The sequence below is a fragment of the Pipistrellus hanaki genome, assembly GCF_964339955.1.
Source record: "Pipistrellus hanaki genome assembly, chromosome: 4".
NCBI classification, from domain to species: domain Eukaryota; kingdom Metazoa; phylum Chordata; class Mammalia; order Chiroptera; family Vespertilionidae; genus Pipistrellus; species Pipistrellus hanaki.
Window position 1 is genome coordinate 7,273,908 of NC_140506.1, and position 22,563 is coordinate 7,296,470.

Genomic DNA, 22,563 nt, shown 5'->3' on the forward strand with positions numbered 1-22,563 from the left:
GTTGCGACACGGGTACTGGGGCCAAAATTTCCTTTTGGTGGTCACACAACAGTGAAACATGTAAAATGAACTCCCTGGCCCTTAAAAATTGCTCAATGAAATGTTTTCCTCAATAGAAGGAGGGAAAGTTTATTTGAAGAAATTCAGCATTTCTGTGATGGTTGAGACTTTGGGAACCCGAGTCGTTTTATTGTGATTCTGATTTCCCGTATATGTCCACGTGTCACCCACCTGCTTTTTGACACAGGGGTCACAGTCTGACCATGGTCCATAATCCCCCAGCAGGCAGTTGATTGGACAAGCTTGCCAGTTACACTCTCTGGTCTCCTGGAAGGTACAAAGCTGCTCACAGGAGTTCTTCTGATAGTATTCATTTATTATTACTTGTCTGTAATAGTGAGGGGAAAAACCTGCTTAGAATGCATATATTCATGATAGCTCCAGCACAATAAAGAAAATATCACTGAGAATTGACCACAGTGAATAGAAGGAAAGAAGGTTTTCATGAAAAATCAGGTACGTTGGCATAAGTACAGTTCTTACCACTTCATGGAACTCAGGATCAGGTAAATAATTTATGGGGCCCAGAGCAGAATAAAAAAGGGGCGGAGGAAACTGCTCTTATTAAAAAATTGAGAATTTAAAACAGTGATGACAGACCATTAAGCCGAGCATGAAGTCCTTTTAAGTGTTAGGTCACTCACTATGAAGCTGGCCCTGATGATATTCCTGGAAGAGACTGGGAAAGAAAGGAAAAGACAAAGTTCCTGAAAATTGCTTAAAAGATCTCAGTGTAATAAGATCAATAATCGAGGTGGAATCAGAGCGGTATGGGCCAATCAGTCAAAGAGGAAGTGACAGGAGAGATACATCATGGAAAGCTCATGTGAATTCTCCTGGGAACAAAGGAAAGAGCATGTGGAGAGAGGGGCCATGTAAAGAGGACAGGTGGAGGAGCTTGGCACGTACGGGAGGAGCTTGAGAAGAGCACAGTTGGGAAGAACGGGATTTACTGTTGAATGTTACCAGGTGGACAATGAGAGAGCTGCTGAGGGACTCTTCAGTAGAAGAACATTCTAAACAAATCTGTTTTTACATACTTGATGGATGGTTTATTGTGGAAGCCAATTGGTTATTTTTAATGAGACTCACACTATACATATTCAGAAAAGAGTATTCTAAAGTAAGTTTCTAAAAATTGTTATCATAGTTAGAGCACATTAAACACATGCCTTTCTTTTTCAAGTCATGTGAGCATCTGGGGGGAACAGAAACATCTAGTAGATTAAAAAAACAACAACAACACTGGGACAAGTAGTCTGAATTGGTGAAAAGACTGAATTACTAAATGTGAATTACTAAAAACTACCAGTTTTCTTGTTTCTTGTACATGCCAACAATCAAGGTGGCAGCTAGCACTGCTGTGCAGTTGAGCTCCTGTTAGACTGTTTAATGAGCAGAAAATTCTCTGTAATTAACTCACCGGTGGTGAGCAGTTATATGCTGACTGAATAAAAAGCTTGAGTGGCGATTCAAGTAAATAGTCAACTGAAAATATTGCACAGATTCTTAATTAAATTTCTTTGAAACTCCTTGATATTATGGAGAGAACAAAAGTAGACTTCCATTCACCTTATGTGGAAAAGACCGAAAGCGCCTTCCAAGTTCATGAGTTCTTACTTTTGAGACCTCTTGTTTTGTCCCATTGCTTAGGGTGGTCCTTTTGGATATGGCTAAGTCTTCCCTCGGGGTTTCCCAGGGCACACAGCCGAGCTGCACAGCTCACACCCACCTGGATCTGGTTTGGGTTCCAGTATTGCAGGTTTTGGAGCAGCTGGACCACTCACTCCATGGGAAATGATCACAGAAGCAGGCGTGGCTCTTGTCAATCAGGGCGCTTAGCAGGATGAACCACAAGACGGAGTGTCTGGCCATGCTCTGAGAGCCTGCAGGCCCTGGAAAGCAGTGACAGGGTGCACCTCAAAGACTTGTCAGGGGCAAACCTTTACAAACCATTCTGTTAGAGACTCAGATATCATCTTAGAAAACACTGGTGTCTCCCCGTCTCGCTTTAGGCAAGTTAACACATACATTGACATGTTCATGAGCATAAATCCTATTTCTAAAGATTTTTAAGGTCTATATTCCTGTGGTGACAATCCCCTGGAGGACGAAGTGTCTCTGAATCCTTAGTGGTAGGCTACAAAGCAAAGTTTGTAGTATATGTTTGTAACCCATTTCCCATTCCAAAGTGGGAATTCTTGTATAAACTTGCCCTTTTCAAAACAACTGCTCATTTTGTGTGGGCAGTACCCTCAAGTACATTTCAGTTTTTCCTACTTTTCTGGATCTGGGGAATGAGTGAGGACCATTCTGCTGGAAGTTCTATTCAGTTTCCTGACATCCTGGAAACCTGCTAAAGCAAATCCTTGCCCCTATTTCTTCCCTCCCCCACCCCCACACACAAGAAAACCCTACAAAAAATCTCACAGACACAGACAACAGTATGCTGATTACCAGAGTAAAGTGGGGATAAATGGTGATGGAAGGAGTCTTGACTTTGGATGGCATAAGATCACAACTCAGTATTAGCTTTTAAAATTAGTAATAATACTTATGAATGTTGTAAATTTCATTGTAGCTGTTAGTCATGTATCTTTCAAAACTAAGAGCTCTTTGAATTACATCAAGGATCATGTGAAGATTAAAATAAGTTTTGATATTAAATATTCAAAGTGATTTAGACATCAGTTTGTTTTTAAGTCCAAATTACAAAAATTGTTTTTGTTGATTTCAGAGAGAGGAAGGGAGGAGGATAGAGAGAGATAAACATCAATGATGAGAGATCAGCCGCCTCCTGTATGCCTCCTAACTGGGGATTGAGCCCATAACCTGGTCATGTGCCTAATTAGAAATCAAACCACGACATCCTGGTTCATAGGCTGATGCTCATCCATTGAGCCACACTGGCCAGGCTATTTGACATTTCTTAGTTGTGATGAAAGAATATGTCAATTAAAAAAAAAATGGGGCTCATTGTTTTATAAATTTTTGTTCAAGCCAAGAACTTGAGATCAGATATAAAAAATGTATCTCCAATATGTTAAAAAATGAGAACATTTCTTCTTACTATATCAGTAAGCTTTTGAACTTTCCTACAAGCTCAGAGAAGAATGCTGGAATAAAAACAACCAAATTCACTGGCGTATGACTAAATACATCCTTCAATTTCAATTGGAGTATCCATTGTGTGCTGCTGGGCTCTGAGCGAGAGACAAAGAAACAGAACTCACTGTCACTGTCTGGGTTCAGTAGACAGAGACTGGAGATGCTTCCCACGATTTTCCCCTAAGCTTTCGTATCTAACTCTTAGGTAAGGGGCTGCAGGTGCAGGATGTCGATGACTAAGCTGGTCCCTGCATTTGCCTGCCGGCTTTAGTTCCCTGGTAGAGTAGCTCAGCTTTCCTGATTTTCCTCAGCAGCACAGAACCGGGGGGCAGTAGAGTGCTCAGACAGAATTTAGGCTGTGATCAGACAGAGTGGTGTGAGGCCTACACATTAGCCCGAGCACCAGACTGGGTGCTGAGCAGAGGGGCCAATGGGGGGAGGAAAGAGGACATCTGTAATACTTTCAACAATAAAGATAAATGTTTTAAAATAAATAAGAGGAGCTGAGGTTTCTAAACAATATGAAGTTTCCCTGTGTAACCACTCAACAAACCACCACCCCATCCCCAATTTGGGGTCTTCTTACGCAGGACTGCTTCAACAAGAAAACCCACACACAGAGGGTGGCTGCTGTTGCTGTGGTTTGCTTTTCTTACTTTTATTTTTTAAATAGTTTTAAGCATTTAAAACAATATTTTACTTATTTTTTTATAGAGAAAAATAGAGAGTTAGAAACACCGATGAGAGAGAAACATCGATCAGTTGCCTCCTGCACACCTCCAACTGGGGTACCCGCAACCAAGGCACATACTCTTCACTGTAATCAAACCTGGGACCCTTCAGCCCGCAGGCCAACGCTCTATCCACTGAGCCCAACCGGTTAGGGCATTTGTTTTTCTTACTGGATTTGGAAGAAATAGATTTCTTCCAGAATAGTTGTACAGAGGAGAACTTAGGGCATTTTGTGTGATCAGCATGTGATTGGGAGAAGGTGAAGTACAAGAGGTTTCCAATTCTCCATCCGCAGCACCCACTATCTGTTTGAACTTCCCAAAGCTGGAAAAGTATAGGTGAATTTCATGTCAGTTCTCATTTACAACTGCACAAAGATAAAAATATTCTTATCTCCTCTTTGGCTGTAACTGTTCGGAAACAATTTGGAAACTGCTCTAAAATAAGATGATATGTCAAAGCCTCTTATTTGAGTCCTGGCCGGCAAACTCAGTGGTTAGAGCATTGGCCCATGCATGGCTTGCGGATTCGATTCCCGGTCAAGGTCACCTATCTGGGTTTTGGTTCAATTCCCACCCCCAGTCAGGGCACATATGGGAGGCAGCCAATTGATGAGTCTCACACGGATGAGTCATTCTCTTTCTCCCCCTCCTCCTTCCCTTCCACTCTCCCTAAAAATCAATGAAAAAAGTATCCTCACTCCTTGGATGAGGATTTCTAAAAAAAGAGCTTCTTATTTGAGGAGATGCTCATAAAAGAGCTAATTGGTAGTGTCTCCTTTTATAAGATTCTGTTGTTATGAAGAGAAATTATGTTAAAAATATCCTTTTGATACAAAGAAAGATAATTATTTTATGAATTATTTTTATTCATGGCCCAGCATATAATATCCAATGCTTCCGTATTTGTTAACTTGCAACACCTCTAGGCACTTGGGGGCTATCTAAAGTGATATGAGGACATTTCACTTACCCATTACCACAGATGGCCATATAAGCCCAGAACAAAAGAATGATCAGGGGCAGAGGAAGACAGGAAAAATCCTCCACTGCAGGAACCGGGGAGAAGGGCAGTGATTCCACAGGTTTCTCACAACTGGCATCCACGCCTGAACTCTCAAAATCTGTGACCCCATTGTCAATAGAAATGGCTTTGTGAGCATTTAAAGAATTTTAGTGTAGCTTCAAGTCCATCTGATTTTGACCCGTTCACCCTCCCTTGCCTGATTTGTCTGTGAGGCAGCTCAGTGCATCTTACCCAACAGGTTCAGAGGTTGAGCTAGTTTGCTCTCAAGTACAGCTTCTTCCTTTCCCTCTCCATGTAAACTTTTAAAATCTCTTATTTCTTGTTTTTCTTTTTTCTGTGTGCACCGCAGGGGCTCAAGGCATGCTATTTACCACTGCTAGTGCAGACCGAGAGCCCAGGCTCAAGACTGATCATTCAGCCAAAAGGTATGTTTGCTTTGCTTTTAATCGCAAACCACAAGGTAGTTTCTGGAAGAAAATTTCCTTAAGAAACACGAACCTTTGGTTCTTTTGATATTTTTAGGAAAGTAGCTATCACTTATGTTTTAAAAAGAAAGAGAAATGCCCACAATCTGAGTTCTGTAATTTTTACACATGAAAGAAGTTTGTTGGAAACATAACCTACAATGCTGAAATATTAAGATTACAAATAAAATCATTATAGCACTCACCTTTAAATAGAGTTTGTTGTGGCCAGGGATCGAATCTGTAATTGCCCGAGGAGACAAAAGGTGATCACAACAAAAAGGGTTGAAATGATAATCCAGACAAGCCTTTCCCGCCCAGTGCTAGTCACCAGGAGGGAATGCCGTCATATCACGGGGATCTAACTCACCTACAGTGTGTTACACAAACATCCCGTGGAGACTCTGAACTTTGTAAATGATTGCTTCAGTCAGCAGTTACCTGAAAACTTAAGAGTGAGATTTAGAAAATATGAAAAAGTGTAAAAAGAAAAATAATTTTTAATAACTAGACAAACTACTATTAATATTTGAAATAAATACTTTTGGTTATATCATATATATAAGTGTATTCTCTCTCTAAGGAAGTATATATATGAATACACACACACACACACACACACACACACACACACACTCATACATACATACTAGAAGCCTGGTGCACGAAATTCATGCATCCTCTCCAATCAGGGGTGACCAGGCCTACCAGCATCGGGCCTAAATGGGAAGTCGGACATCCCTCTCATAATCCAGGACTGCTGGCTCCGAACTGCTCTGCTGCCTGCCTTCCTGATTGCCTCTAACTGCTTCTGCCTGCCAGCCTAATCACCCCCTAACTACTTCCCTGGCAGCCTGATTGATGTCTAACTGCTCTCCTGCCAACTTGTTTGTCCCTAACTTCCCTCCCCTGTAGGCCTGGTCACCCCTAACTGCCCTCCCCTGCAGGCTTGATTGCCCCCAACTGCCCTCCCCTGCTGGTCATCTTGTGGCAGCCATCTTGTGTCCATATGGGGGCAGCCATCTTGTGTGTTGGAGTGATGGTCAATTTACATATTACTCTTTTATTAGATAGGATAGAGGCCTGGTGCATGGATGGGGGCCAGCTGTTTTGCTCTGAAGGGTGTCCCGGATCAGGGTAGGGGTTCCCTTGGGGCATGATCTCTGAACACATAATAATCTGGCCACTCAATGTATGTCCTATATAATAAAAGGCTAATATGCAAATTGTCCCCTCTACCAGGAGTTGGACCAGCAGGTAGGCCAGCTAGCCACCCATGTCCCCTCCCACTGGCCAGAACCCACCCAAGTATGAATTCATGCACTGGGCCTCTAATATATATATACTGAGTGGCCAGATTATTATGTGTTCAGAGATTATAATAATCTGGCCACTCAGAATATATATATTTCTGGCCATATAAAGTGTAAGTGTTTGTGTCTCTGTATAAGTATATAAGAATACACATGTATAATTTTTAAATGCAATTACACATTCATTTAAAGATTTAAATGTACAGAATTAATCCCATTCTACAGTTTTAGAACCATCATGATTGGCCTGTGAAAAATCTTTTATTTTATTTTATTTCACTATTTATCTCCAAAATCTTGCATCATTTCTTTCCCCAGATTAGTTACATGTATTAATGTATTTGTCCTCACATGGATATATATATATATATATATATATATATATATATATATATATATATATATATATATAATTTTTTTTATTTATTTTTTCTCCAAAACTACAAAGTCTCATTTCCCATGTGTATTTTTTATAATTTACAGAAATGGCATTTTTCTAAAAGTCTTATTCAATTTTTTATTTTCTTCATTCCACGTTATGATTCTGAGCCTTAGTAGATGGAAACCTATAGGAGCACAGACATTCATCATGCCAACCGTATTTTCCTCACCCACTCTCTTAGTGGGCACTTGTTAACCCTGCAACTTAGAGGGGAGATTCTCTAAGCAATATAACCCCAGTGTCCAGTTCTAGGAGGTAAGAGTAGTCTTACTTGGGACGGATAAATGGGTGATAGTTGCGAAGCTAGCAATTGAAGGCTGTGTGCAGTGATGCTCAGGTATGCCCCTGTGCAAGAAGATGAAGCTCCCTAAGCAATATTTGGGTGCATGCCACTGAGAAACAAAGCATACTACGAAGTTCGCCAACTGAGCTGTTCCTGCAATGGCAGGCCTTCTAAAACATTGGCTGGTGACATGCAATGCAATTTTCACACAAAATGCTCTACATTTTCATAGTGTAGAAAGCTTCTAGTGAGCTTGCATGTAGACTGACCAGTAGAAAAAGCCTTTAATTGCAAAAGAACAGAAGGGTGTAGGAGGCAATTAGAGCTAGGACATGGAAAGTTAAGATGGAGCAATTAAAATGTTTTCCAGAAGGAGAATATGTATTTTGTTCAAAATCTGTATTCCTCTCCGAATGATGATAGATTTACAGCTAAATGGTATTTCCTGCCAAAAAAATGACCACAAACATAAGATAACGAATAGTGGGAACTGCTGATAACCTGAAGGCTTTTTCATATGTTTAAGCATTCACATGCCAGCTGATCATTACAGCAAAAATCCTGTATTCCTCATTAGAGCCCAGGCTAATGACCCCATCTATTTTACAAGTCCTTTAGCACGTACTTTGTCAATGGATGAGTAGATCAAATGGCAAATTGAGTTTTTTCACATGGTGATTCACAGATCAAAACTCTCAAATGGAGGAAATAGAAGGTTGTGTTGGATCTCAGGATACCATGCTCTTTTTCCTTTTTTTTTTTTTTTTTTTTTTTTACTACTAAAATTGTTAGGATAGTCTAAATTGGCTGCATTTGATTTCTTACAATCAACTCCTCATTAATGTCACTCTTTGCCATCTGGGTTATAAATACAGCCATCTTAAAGCCCTATTTTCTCACTGACCACCAATAACTTAATTGCCAAATGGAACGGCTTCTTCTCAATCCACTACTATTGGCTTCTTGCACAGAGGAAGCGTGTTTTTGTTTCTTTTTCCTAAACTCTCAGGAAAATTAAAAAAAAAAAAAAAAAATATATATATATATATATATATATATATATATATATATATATATATATATTTTATTGATTTCAAAGAGGAAAGGAGAGGGAGAGAGAGATAGAAACATTAATGGTGAGAGAGAATCATTGATTAGTTGCCTCCTACACCCCCCCCATTGGAGAGCTAGCCTGCAACCCGGGCATGTGCCCTTGACCAGAATCAAACCCAGGACCCTTGAGTCTGCAGGCTGATGCTCTATCTACAACGCTCTCAGGAAATTTCTCTTTCCTCCCACTATGATTCTCTTCCCATCTGAACGTCTATCCCTGGCCTCTTTCCTTTCATCAGATATTTTATCTACTTCCATGGCCTTATTCATCACAGTTGTGTTCATTGCTTCCTACTTCACCAACCCCTATCTTCACTGTTTATTAATAGGGTCCAAATAGAACACCATCTCCAGTGGTGGCACACTCTCTCCCACATGTCCTCTCTTCTCCTAGCTGCCAAATCCTGTGGCTCTTGTCTCTGAAGTGTCTCTTGCCTCTTCTTCTCCTCATCTTCTCCACCTCTTCACCCCGTCTACGGCTACAGCTCTCTTTCCAGTCCCAATGAACTCACAAGTTAAAGATTGCATCAATGACTTCACTGGTCCTAGAATTCCCCCTGAAATATTCTGTCAGGTTACTCCTTTTAGAGCTACTTCTCAGTGATACAACTTTACTCAAAATCTCAATGTTGCTCTTTTCAGAACACCATCCAATTAGGACCAGAATTCAATTATCTGGTATTTGGAACTGTGAGCAATCTGATCCTGTATGACCTCTTTACACTTATTTTCTCTCCTTCCTTTTGCATAATTCATCATCCTGCCAAATTGGACAACTTGCTGTTCGTCAAAATGGGCTACTGTTTCTCCTGCCAATGTATTTTTTCCTACTCTCCTAATTTCAGATTTTGAAATATTAGTGCATTATATATTTGTTCTTCAAGGGCCATTCCAACTGTATTTCTTTCTTAAATCTTCCTGTATTTTATAAACAAACACTTTCACTCTTAAGACACCATATGATTCACCCATCCATGAAGCTTACATAGCTTTTACCTCTTGCATGGAGCTCACATGAAATTGCCATGTATTATGATTACTGGTATGTTATATTATTACCTACTATCTTTTACTCCATTTAATATATTCAAAGTTCCTAATGAAAGAACCTCAATAATATTCATCTTTATAATTAATTAACATAGCAGTTAAATAAATGGTGATTGAATTGAATTGTGTACACATGATGAATTTATAAGAAAATTGCTGAATTTTACATATGCCTTTACACACATGCCCATAGCTAAAATTTCATGCAGTTTCTCACTAATTTGTCATAAGAGGCAACAATTTTTTCCTTTAGCAAAGTGCTCCAAGAATTGTTTATATTTAGATATTTGCTGAATTGTTGAGTAATGCATAAAGATTATATTAAATTAAATAAACCCTTTGATGATTGTTTGTAAGGAAAAGAGAATGCTCTGCTACTTAGGCTCCTAATCTAAAACTGAGTTAACAGAAACATCTGTGTCATAAAAATCTACTTTGTGATAAAAACAAGTCCAACTGGTGCAAGGTTTTGCCCCTTCTAAGATGACAGAGAAACCTGGATTAGATTTTAAATCAGTGCTTTCTGGGGAAAAAGCAACAACAAAAACAAACAATCAGAATGAGGCCTATTCAATTCATCCAAGCCCCGTGTCCCCAGCTGATGTCAGCCCTAAGCCCTGTCCACAATGAAGTGAGTGGTGCATAGTGCCTGCTTTCTCAGAGCTACATGCAACCACCAGCAATTGTAGAAATGAATAAATCAGTTTAACATTGACTAAAAATGCTTCATTCTGTCTCCTAAGACAGCGTGGAAAGTGGAAGGTAGAAATTGTGCTTCCAAATCAGGACAGCTTCCTGGAGGTAGGCCATTGAGATCAGTTGATAAGATAGATGGGAAGAGGTTGGGAAAGGAAGGTCACCCCAAGTTCAAGTATGGCCTTTGAGAGAGCTTTGAGTGGGCTGCATTAAGCTCTGTTTGTTTTCTGGGATGTGAATAGGTAATACATGAGGCAATAAAGCAATGAAAGCAGATGGAGGTCCTTGAGATAGGTCTGGCAAAGCACCTGGAGGAAAACATTTACTCTGAATTCTAGGCTGGGGAAACCACCGCAAAGCTAAGGAGAGCAGTGATTTGATCCTCTGTGCAAAGGGCACTACCTGAATCATGGAACAAAGGGAGAAATAGGTCCAGGTCAGATATCACTGGGGTCATGGGTAGTTTTGTGGCTACGAGGCAAAGAAAGAAATGCTGTGTTGAAGCATGTAAACAAGTCCAAGTGTTAACAACAGCCTGAGAGTAAAAGGCAGTGAGACTTGGCTCACATATGTAAATATCAATGTTTTCCAAGTTCTGCAAGGAGAAAGTTGTTTCAGTTGAATTCTTGGAAGCCTAACAAGCCCAGGAACAGCACATGGCCAGCGTACTTAACCCGCAGCGGGAAGACAGAAGTTTCCAATCACCCTCTATGCATCACTACCGTGGCCAACACAGAGAAAACCAAAAGGAATGGGACAAATTGAAGTGTTTGGTGAGGTCACATTTTAAAATAACCAAACTCTGATGAATAGCTGTATTTTCTATAAACAATGATGAGACAGTCTTACAGTTAATGAAAAACTCAATTTCTGTTGACATGGACAGAGCTTCTTGATTTTTTGACATGTTTTTTAAACATTTGCAAAAAAATGGGATTGATTATTTAGCTGTGTTTATTCTTTTTATGACTTGATAAAAAGCTACTTTTTCTTATAAATCTATAAAAATGTTTTCTTAAGAGAGTTCTTAATGAACTCAAACCATTTCGCAACCCACCTTTTGTTGAAATTATTTTGAAAGCCTGTTCCAGGTTCATTTTTAAAAACAAAATATTTTTGTTGATTTCAGAGAGGAAGGGAGAAGGAGAGATAGAAACATCAGTGATGAAAGAGAATCATTGATTGGCTGCCTCCTTCACGCCCCTCACTGGGGATTGAACCTGCAACCCAGGCATGTGCCCTGACCAAGAGTTGAACCTTACCTCCTGATTTATAGACCCACACTCAACCACTGGGACATGCTGGCTGGGCTCCAGGTTCATTTTTGAAATATTAATAGAGGTTCTCCTATACATGAAGGACTTGATTAAACCCTTAATTTAGTGTGAATTCCAATTAACTGTGAATAAAACAGATATGATTCTTGCTCCCATGAACTTACAGTATATTAAGTAAAAGTGATAAAAATCAAATGAGCCCACACACAAAAGTATATAATATCTTGAAGTATATAACATTTTAAGTAATAACTTTAAAAGTATACAATAAAATATGGTAAGAGCCATCAAAATAATGGGATGTTATAAGAAAATATAAAGAATATGGAATTTAGATTTGGAGGTCAGGAAAGGATTGAGGACAAGCATTTGAGCTGAGATTTTATTAGATGAAAAGAATTTAGTAAGTAGAACAGAGGGAAACAGAGAAAGAGTTGTGGAATTCTTTTCCTTCAGACTTAAAAAGAGACTGTAATCTTCACTGTGACAGCCCTCTTTTTATCAGTCTTATTGAGGTACCACCAACTAATAAAATCGTTAGTTATTTTAAGTATTAATTATGGTGGTTTGATGGTATACATATACAGAATGAAAGGATTCCCACCATCTATTAGATCTAGTAATAATTAATGTCGTTTTCTAATACTTTTTTTAAATCAAATTTATTTAAACAATACAACAAAATTTAATCAACAATATAGTTGCCGTTGTTTTCTACTACTTGTGCCCAATGCTCAGGAAGCATTTTAATCCCTCTGTTGTAAAATTCTTGTGATTTTGATGCAAAAAATTTGGTCAATGCATTTTTGAGGCATTCTTCATTATTAAATTTTTTTCCAAGAAGAAAGTTTTGCAAAGAATGAAACAAATGGTAATCGGAAGGGGCAATATCAGGAGAATATGCAGGTTGAGGGAGAACTTCCCATTCCAACTGGCGCAGTTTTTCAGCAGTGATTCTTGCAGTATGCGGTCGTGCGTTATCGTGGTGAAGAATTACGCCCTTCCGATTAATCAGCGCGGGTTCTTTTTCTCTTAAAGCTTGGGCTAACCTTTCCAATTGGGCACTATACACTGCACTTGTAATGGTTTGGTTAGATGGTAAAAGTTCATAATGAAGAATTCCTTTAAAATTCCACCAAACACACAACATCACTTTTTTCGCATGCAAGTCAGGTTTTGGCGTGGGCTGCGGAGCCTCATTTTTGTCCAACCATTGAGGCCGCCTTTTCAGATTAACATACAGCACCCATTCTTCATCTCCGGTAACAATTTGCTCTAAAAACGGCAAACGGTTTTGACGAGAGAGGAGTGAACTGCAAATTGTGACTCTTTGATTACGGTTGTTGTGGGTCAACTCATGAGGAACCCATTTTCCAAACTTTTGGACTTTGCCAAGTGCAAGCAATTGATTGGAAATTGTTTTTTGTGAACAATTTAAAGTTGTCGCAAGCTCTTGTTGGGTAATTTGAGGATTTTGCACCAAAAGAGCTTGAAGAGCTTCTTGATCAAAATTGGACACACGGCCTCGACCACTCTTGTCATCTAACGAAAAATTTCCCTCGCGAAATTTCTCAAACCAACGCTGGCATTTTCTGGCGCTAACTGCATCTTGACCAAGAGCACTACAGATGTTTTTTCAGCCTCACTTGCTTTTCTTCCTAATTGGAACTCGTAAAGCATGCAGTGCCGAATATGCTCTTCATCCGCCATCTTCTTAGCCCTAGTTCTGCAACAAAAACCAAACCAAACACAAACTTTTTCAAGCAATACTTATTAATTGCACTTCACACGTTCTGTAGATACCACGTGTTTGAAGGTTATATCAATACAAGTCAACGCCAAGCAAGATTTTAAACGAATGTTTAAAAACGACATTAATTATTACTAGACCCGATAGTTAATGAACACATTCATCACCTCCTATATTTATTTTATTTTATTTTATTTATTTACTTATTTATTTTGGCGAGGGTTTTAAGTTCTACTCTCTTAGGAAATTTCAGTTATATAATTCAGTATTATCAACTGAATTATCAAATAGTTTTATTTTACCTTAGATCCTCAGGCCTTATTCATCTTCTAGCTGGAAGTTTGTACCCTTTTACTAATCTCCATATTTCCCTAACCCCCCAGCTAACAACCTACACTTTTCTACTTTCTGTTTCTAAAAGTTAGACTCTATTGTCTTTTATTTTCAGATTTACTTTAGATAGGTGACACCATCACACAGTCCTTGTCTTTCTCTGTCTGGCTAATTTCACTTGCACGATGCCTTCAAGGTTCATCTATGTTGTTACAAATGGCAGGTGTCCCTTCTTTTTCACAGCTGATTCATATTCCAGAGGTTGTATTGTACCAATACTACATCTTTGTCCATTCATCCTTTGAGGGACACAAGTTGTTTCCATGTCTTGGCTGTCATGAATAATGCTGCAATGAACTTGGGGAATGCATCTATCTCTTCAATATCCTGCTTTCATTTCCCTTGGATATATCCAGAAGTGAGACTGTTGGGTTCTATGGTAGTTCTATTTTTAATTTTTTGAATAACCTCCATATTGTTTTTCATAATGGCTGCACCAGTTTTCCCTCCCTACCAGCAGTGCTAACACTTCGTATCTCACTTTCTTTATGACAGCCATTCTAACGGGTGAGGTGATATCTCACTGTGGTTTCAACTCACCGTTTACTTATGATTAGTGATACGGAGCACCTTTTCCTTTGCCTGTTGGCCCTTTGGACAGCACTCATTTTTATGTAAGTAAAGTGCTATAAAAAGGAGAACTAGGTACCTTAGTGATTATTCAAGTTAATGCAAAAAGTAAATGGGGAAAGGGGAATTAGAGGTCTGCTGCTCTCTAGTGGAACTTGTTTTACTTTGTTTTCTGTTGTCCTTCAGTATTCTCATGGCCACCCGAATCATTCTGCTATGCCTTTTACCTTTAATAGACTTACGAATGCTTTGAGAGTAATTAGGGAAAAAAGGCATTTTTATAAACTAAATTCTTTTTTTTTTTTTTTAAAGCAAGGATATAATACATATTCTTGGAAGTTCAATTTGAACATTTTATAATTTACATCATTAAAAAATAGAAACAAAAATCTTAAACTGAGCAACCAAAGCCGTGACTTCACCTTTTCCCACTTCTTCAGTCTTCTCTCCAGTACCAGTCAACTTCCATTTAGAGCTGGAGTTTTTGTTTTGTTCTCTTTTTACCTTTATAGTTCTTAGTACTAGTACCTCTATAACTCCATTTATCCTGATCCCGGGTCTTCATGCTATAATTTTCCTGTAAACCCCATAATATGCTGTTCTATTGGCTGTAAACTCTGCATTTATCATAGGAATAACATTGCCCTCAGGAGGATGAAAGCTAGCTGTTGCTGGGTGATGAAAGATTCTTAAGTATTACAGTAGTCTGTGGCCCTACAAAGCTTAACCCTACCCAACAGAACCTTTTCCCTAAGAATTTAATGCATTTTTGGGGTTTTCTTGCATGTCACATAAGCAGCACTGACACTGAGTTCGTGGAAGATAGAGACATATGTATACAAGATCAGTGCTAATTAACTCTGGTGGGCAGATGGCTTCTTTCTTTTGATTGGCCTATTTTGAGGCAAGAGGTGACCTACTCATGTCTATTGGCTGCTGTTGGCGGCCTCATAGATATTGTTTGCTTGATTCTCATTTTTTTTGTGTGTGTGTGTCTTAGACTTTGAGAATTAAATAAAAATAGTTCATATTTTATTATTAATTCCATAAAAATGATTCAACCCATCAGATCAAGTGCTGAAAAAAAAATTTTGACTGTATCCAAATGAACATCTTTAGCTACTTATTTTCTCATATCAATCAAGATTAAAAATTAAGTTCATTAAAAGTAAATTTTAAGAATCTAATGTTAAATTATATTACTTTTTCAACAATTAATAGTTACATAAGCTCTTCTTGCTATTTAGTACCTCTGTTGCTAATTTGCTATTAACTTTAATAAATTGCAATCTATAGAACTAAATAACTACATGAAAAATTACTTAGCAAAAGTCACACAGTTGTAAAGTTACATATTAATAGCCTTTTCATTTTTAAATTCAACTTTTAATTTACAAAAGTTTAGTAACTCTGAACACTGCATTAAGCAAAAAGAATAAACTATGTTTTTTCTTTTTTTGTATAAAGAACAGATATGCATACAACATATAAACAAGTATTCAATATATCTCAAATATTAAAATTTTATTTGGTTTGGGAGTGAGTGATTAGGGAGAAAAGAAGGCTAAAAAGGTTCCTAGGGGGAGCTAATGAAAAAAAGTTTGGAAATATTCTTTAAACTATCACATGTATTTCAGAGAGTTGAAGAGAAAGAAAGTTTATGTTTACGTATGCCCACATATGTGTTACTTCTGATGTTCTCCATTCCATGTGTGAGAGTCTCTCTCTGGGAAAAAGTGGGAGGTGGTTGCTTATCCTGAGAGAGGTACCTGGTGCCTCGAAGTCCTTTGCCTGCACAGGGGTGCAGATGGAAACCCACTCCCTTCCCCGTTATTCACCTCCATGTGCCTTTCCACACATCGCTCCCTCTGCTCTACGACAGACACTAGTCTCCCATCTGCTTTCTGTCTTCCAAACCTTGTTCAAATACCCAGTATGTCTACTGACATCTTCTCCAGTCTCCTTTTTGGGTTACAGCACTTTATTTCTCTCCTATTATAATGAGAGATTGTTGAAATGACCCCATTATGACCAGTTGCTTTGTTCAATTGAAATTCATGTAGCCTTGTAAATGGGAATAAATTTAATCTCTTAACCATATTCATTTAATTAGTTACTTTTCCTATTATTTCCCCTCACCTTCAGAAACTTCAATATGCATAAATCCTTTTGATATTCTATTGAAAATTGTACTTTTTGATCCATTTCTATCACAGATATGAGAATGTGAGGGAGAGATGTATATTCAGCTCAAAGCTGAACTTGCCTCAGGTACTATTGAAATAAGCAAAAGCTTTGATTTTTATGGTTTCTCCTATTTCTGACATTTAGGAATAGGTATTGTTTCTCCAAAAGGGTACTTGGGAAATACATATCAGAGGAGGCAAGAAAACAAAAAGAGCAGCAGCGAATTAGTTATGAAATTGTGATAAATTCATTATTCCACAAGGGACTAGATGGTTGAATGAAACTGTGCTTGAATTCAAGTGCTTTTTCCTGCTCTTCTTTCCCGTGATTGTAGAGAAAATCAACGGGGAACAACAATTACACAACAGGCTGGTGAATGAGCAACCTCAGAAGCCAAGTCATCAAGTAAAATACTCAAGATGGTGTGGACATGGTACCTTCAGAGCCCTACACTTCCGGAAAAGAAAGCTCAAAATACCCTTTCTTGACACCATAGAAAATACCGCATTGACCTTTTGTGTGACTGCGTTGGCTCAGTCTTGTCTAATAGGTAGGTTGAAGTGGTCTGTTTGAATAAAACCAGTGTTCTCTCAGGCTTAGCCATATGGAAGACAACAAAGAAAATTTCCTTTTTAGGTTGAGGTGCCTGCACTGTAGTACTTTCATGGTACAATTGAATGTTTTATTAGCTAAATCATGAGGCCATCTCATTTAATAAAAATGGAAAAGCTGCAAGCTGGAAGACTGATCTGCCCCTTTCCTTGTGTAGGTGCTCTGATGCAGTGGTTGGTGGCAAAATCACTGACCCGGGATGGTTGTTGTGAAGATAATTTAGGATAAGGGCAGTTTTCTAACATACAACTAAAGCACAGTTCAACTAATTGTAATTTAACAGCCTAAATTCAGTTCCAAGTCACATAATTTTTTTTATTATCCACCTTATATTTTAGCAATAGCTCAAAAAATGGAGAACAGCTAAAACTTAACTTTACTATAAAAGATTACAAAAAAAAAGTTTTGGAAGCTCACAAGGGATCTCTTTATAGTAAACAGTTTTAAAGGCAGAGACTTGTTGAATGAAAGTAACTACATCTCCATGTATACAATGAGATTAATCAAGATGTCCATGTGACCCAGAGCTACTCAGAGTTCAGATACAAAGAAGTGAACTCTGGGTTATAAGCACAGATGTGAAGTCACATCTTAAGAACTTAATTTAAACTGATGTGATAAGTTGGTGTTGTCTTTAGGGGATATTGCTCTAGTCTAATGGACTTGAAAGAAATATTTCCTCAACTTAAAAATGACTACAGTCATACATTTGATGAGCATTATAAAAACATAGAAATAGCCCTAACTGGTTTGGCTCAGTGGATAGAGCATCAGCCTGCAGACTGAAAGGTCCCAGGTTCGATTCTAGTCAAGGGCATGTGCCTTGGTTATGGGCACATCACCACTGGGAGGTGTGCAGGAGGCAGCTGATTGATATTTCTCTCTCATCGATGTTTCTGACTCTCTGTCTTTCTCCCTTTCTCTCTGTAAAAAAAAAAAAAAAATCAATAAAATAAAAAAAGAACAAAAACAGAAAGAAAAAAACAAACAAACAGAAACATGGACAGATCGATGAATCTCAAAAGGAAGGCATGGGTGGTTGGGAGAAAAGAGATTAACCAAAGAACTTGTATGCATATATACATAAACCATGGACACAGACAATAGTGTGGTAAAGGCTGGGGGAAGGGGGGAGGAGTAAATGGGCAGGGGGGGTGGGGAATAAAAGAATATATCTGGCCGAAACTGGTTTGGCTCAGTGGATAGAGCATACACCTGCTGACTAAAAGGTCCCCGGTTCGATTCTGCTCAAGGGCATGTACCTCGGTTGCGGGCACATCCCCAGTAGAAGGTGTGCAAGAGGCAGCTGATTGATGTCTCTCTCATCGATGTTTCTAACTCTCTATCCCTCTCTCTTCCTCTCTGTAAAAAAATCAATAAAATATATTTAAAAAAAGAATATATCTGTATAACTTCCAACAATAAAGATAATTTTTTTTAAATGTTAATTGGCCAAGGATGAACCAAATACATAGCTTATTTTACCCTCAGGTCCTGGATATACGTGTGGGTTTCTAGAGTCTCTTGTTTCTTTCATGTCAATGTAAGCAATGATGCCTGGGCTCTGAAAAGGGCTCACTTGAATTTTAAATCCTGCTTTTCAGGTCCAATGCTATCAAACCTCCACAATTGTCCCAATTTTGAGCACTTTAAATGACAGGAAACTTTTGTTTTCTGAGACAATAGCACTAGTTTTCTATAGTGAGATTTAAACCCTTTCCAGCACATTACCACCTTACATAAAACCATCAACCCCGTTGGCACAACCACTGAGAACTTCAATTGCCAGTTGCTTACAGTGGATGTTAACTGCAAGAGGGAAGTGTTTGTTTCCTGATTAGTTTATATTATTGGCCTGAGGCTGCATTGAAAAGGAGAAGAAGGAAGAGGACAGGATCCATACTAGTTTCCCAGAGTCCCTCACATGTGACACCTGTTAAGACTAGGGCCACCATCAGTCCCCACCAGCAGTGCTGTGGGTGTTAGGCTGTGACGGTTCTTCAGGAAGCCAGAATGCCTGTACACACAGAGGGTTTCTGGGTATTGCTGGCCTGCACACTAACGGCCTGGGGCGGTCCCCAGTCATTGTGACAATCTGAAACCTCCTCACCTTTCCGAAAGTCCTCTAGGGAGCAAACCACCCCAGCTGGAACGCTAAATCTCAGAGCAGGAAGAACTCATTTATTTTTTAATGGATGTATTTATTATTCATGTACAGATAATGACTTCTAGATTATTCACCAATTATAGCCAAAGTTTCCTATTGGCCAATTTTCCCCCCCAAAGTTACTCAGGCCCACATTTCGTTTTTATTCCACCACCAACTTCATAGAAGCTCCAAAACTCAAATATCTTTTACCTCCTCCGTCTGGGCAAATGAAGTGCTTGCCTACCGGTGAGCTGAGCTGGCAGACGCTCGGAGCAGCTGTGACTCAGCTGCACAACTGAGCAGGGAGCGCACACGCTGCAAACTGTCGAGAAGCTGAGTTTCAAACAGAAAATGTCTAACCTCCACAGCACTTCCAGACTCCCCGAATTCTTCCCTACAACGAAGCGATAATCCCACAACTTCTTTAGCCTCCATGTTGTAGGAATGTATAGAAATGTTTAAAAATGCTTTAAGAATGCCTAAAAAATATCAAGAAGGTTTTAAAATGCTTCAGTGAACTTTCCTTGAAACTTAAAGTGTCATATTCAGGACACATTCCCCACTGCCCTGAGCGTGTGTACCTCATAGATAAGGATTTGAAATTCAGTCAATAACTCAGAGTGACTTGTCAAGGTAACCATTTGAGTGAGTGATGTACTCTCTCTAGATAACCACATGTAGCCCCTCGCCCTGTTTGAGATAAACATGTGTGCATAATTCATCGATAGCCACCTGGACGGCTGCAGATATGGTACAGGCTTTAAAAATGGGGATCCTGACCAGCCCAGTGCTCACCTGTCAAGACAGCCACAAAGGCACCTCCTTTTGTCAGTCAGGCAAGTGATGCTGCTCCATGCTCCTCTTTCTGCCAGATGACAGAAGAAAAATGGCTAGTGACTCCCGATTAAGACAGAACAGAGTTCTCAGGTGAGGAACACGGGCCCCCTGCATCCGGGCTGGACCAGCCCAGCTGCTGAACCCCAGAACATAGCACCACTGGGATGCCTATCAGCCTGTACCTGCAGCACAGGAATTGTGTGAGTAATAAAGTGCTGTGTGATTTGCAGCTGCACATGTTTCATGTGGTGTAATTCCTCCTGCAGCTAGTTGAATCATTTTGCATATGCTTAAAATTAAAATTAAAGCTCCTGGTCTTTTTGGTCCTAGGCCTGCCCATGGTCCTGCTTGCATGGAGCAGCCTCTTTGCTAGCAACTACTTAATGTCCCGCACCTGCACGGTTCAAGTTTATCTCAAGGGATGCCTTAGGGGAAAACACTTAGAAAACATTTTAATAATGTACTAATGTCTTTAACCTGAAGTGTAAACTTCTGGGTAAGAGTAATGCCTTAGAATAGATAAACACCCCAGATCCTTTCCTGGGATCCACGTGGGACACTCAAACACTAGTGGTGTTTGTTTGAGTTTTGGTTAATCCTCACAAGAGATTCCCCACCCCACCCCCAATTGATTTGTAGAGAAAGTAGAAGGGAAGAAGAGGGGAGAGAGAGGGAAAGAGAGAAACATTGATGGGAGAGAGACACATTCATTAGTTGCTTCCTGCACATGCCCTGACCAGGACTGTGGATTGAGCCTGAAAACAAAGTACACGTGCCCTTGATTGGAATCGAACCCACAGCCCTTCAGTCTTCAGGCCAACGCTCTAACCACTGACACGCACTGGCTAGGACTCAACCGCTAGTCTTAAAGATGAAGATTGAGTAGAAAGAACAGAATTAATTAATGGGAACATTAACCAGTTAGTTTTGACAAGGTGGCACTTCAGTTAGTAAAACACTACACAACAGTTTGCTTTTCAGATGAGCAACTGAAATATCCATCACCTCCCATTGACCTTGTCACCTGGCAAACACATATCACACAGGATACTCTGTGTTTATAAAGCATGGTCTATACAACTTAGCAAGCTTTCATCTCCAAAATCTTTTCAAAACCTGAAACACAAACCTCACATACATGCTCACCAAAAAAGAAAAGAAAATAATAAAAAAGTGGAAAACATACCTCTGACTGGAAAAAATCCCAGCAGGCACTGCAGCACACTAGCCAGGCCCAGAGTAGCTGACTGGGTATTTCTTCTTATGGGCTCCCACCAGGAATCTCAGCTTATACTGAAATATTGAGGTCAAGAGCTTGCAAAAGCATTCTAGATTTTTAAGTCTTAGTTTCAGAATAAAATTTAGTAAGTGTTAAACTGCAGATAAAATGAAGAGTAACTCAAATATACTTTAGGGACAAATTTCTATATATTCTAAAAGGATTTTAAACTCAATTTTTACTTTTTTTTCCACCGAAAAGAAATTGGCAGAGCAAAACAGAGACATAACTATGTTGTTAAGTTTCTTCTTGCCATTATTTTAAAATAAAGTATCAATTAAAAATGAAATAACTTTCTATTTTTTTATTTTTAAAAATCATGAATACAGAAAAAATAATATTGGAGTTGCACCTGAACATTTAAAATCTACCATTAAGGGTTGCCAGATGGAAGGGTGGGGGCGGGGGTGGAGCAGGCGTGGGGGGAGGTGGGGAGGAGGAGGGAATCCTAATATATAGTGACAGGGGATTTTACTTTGGGCTGTGGCGCAATATACAGATCTTGTGACAGAAATCCACACCTGCAACTTACATGTTCGTTTGAACAAGGTCACCCCAATAAATTCAATAAAACATTCAGCTGGCGAAAGCAGTCATTTCTACATTGTTTAATGGTCACCAGTTAACCCACAAATTATTATCAGCTTTCATTTCATATTTAATGATATTTTAAAAATAGCAATATCCCTACACCAGAAGGTGGTTTTTCCTGCTTTCAAAATACTTTTCAAATTCGATGTTTCTGACAGGCTTTTAGAACACACAGGAATGGAATTTAAAACCTTCTATTGGATGAAATATGCTCAATGCTGCACAAGGGTGTACAGCGGCCAATATGGAGAGAAACCTGTGATTAAAACATCTTGTCACTCTGTGAGCAAGTAAATTCTTTCTTTCCCTCCCCTTTCTTTTTCTTTTCCTCCCTCCACCCCTCTCTCCCTCAGTACCTCTTTTCTTCTTTCCTCCCTTCCCTTTTTTCTTCTTTTATCCTTCCTTCCTTGCAAAATCCATTTTTTCCCCCCTGAAAATTGGAACTGAAGAACTAAGGTGGGCAGGGAGGAGGGAGAAAATGCAGAGAGAAAATTGTAGCCAACAGACAATTTACAAAGTCCACAGTCAGCTCCGGGCGCTGTGGAAAGCCATTTAAAAGGCAGCAGAAGCTCAGGTGTGCCCTGTGGTGGGAGGGTGGGGAGAAACACCACCTGAAACCAATTGGCCTTCC

The 22,563-nt window shown here is 39.2% G+C and overlaps 1 protein-coding gene across 1 annotated transcript in view; it reads right to left on the reverse strand.

Annotated features, from left to right (window-relative positions):
- Positions 1-5,833, reverse strand: part of C6 (complement C6) — a 41,916-nt gene extending 36,083 nt beyond the window's left edge. The window contains exons 1-3 of the mRNA XM_084882588.1: positions 5,597-5,833; positions 1,793-1,955; positions 232-388 (exon numbers count right to left, since the gene is read on the reverse strand). Coding sequence (XP_084738714.1) covers positions 232-388; positions 1,793-1,935 — 300 coding nt within the window. The 5' untranslated portion in view covers positions 1,936-1,955; positions 5,597-5,833. The remainder of the gene's footprint in view (positions 1-231; positions 389-1,792; positions 1,956-5,596) is intronic.
- Between the last annotated feature and the right edge of the window lie 16,730 nt (positions 5,834-22,563).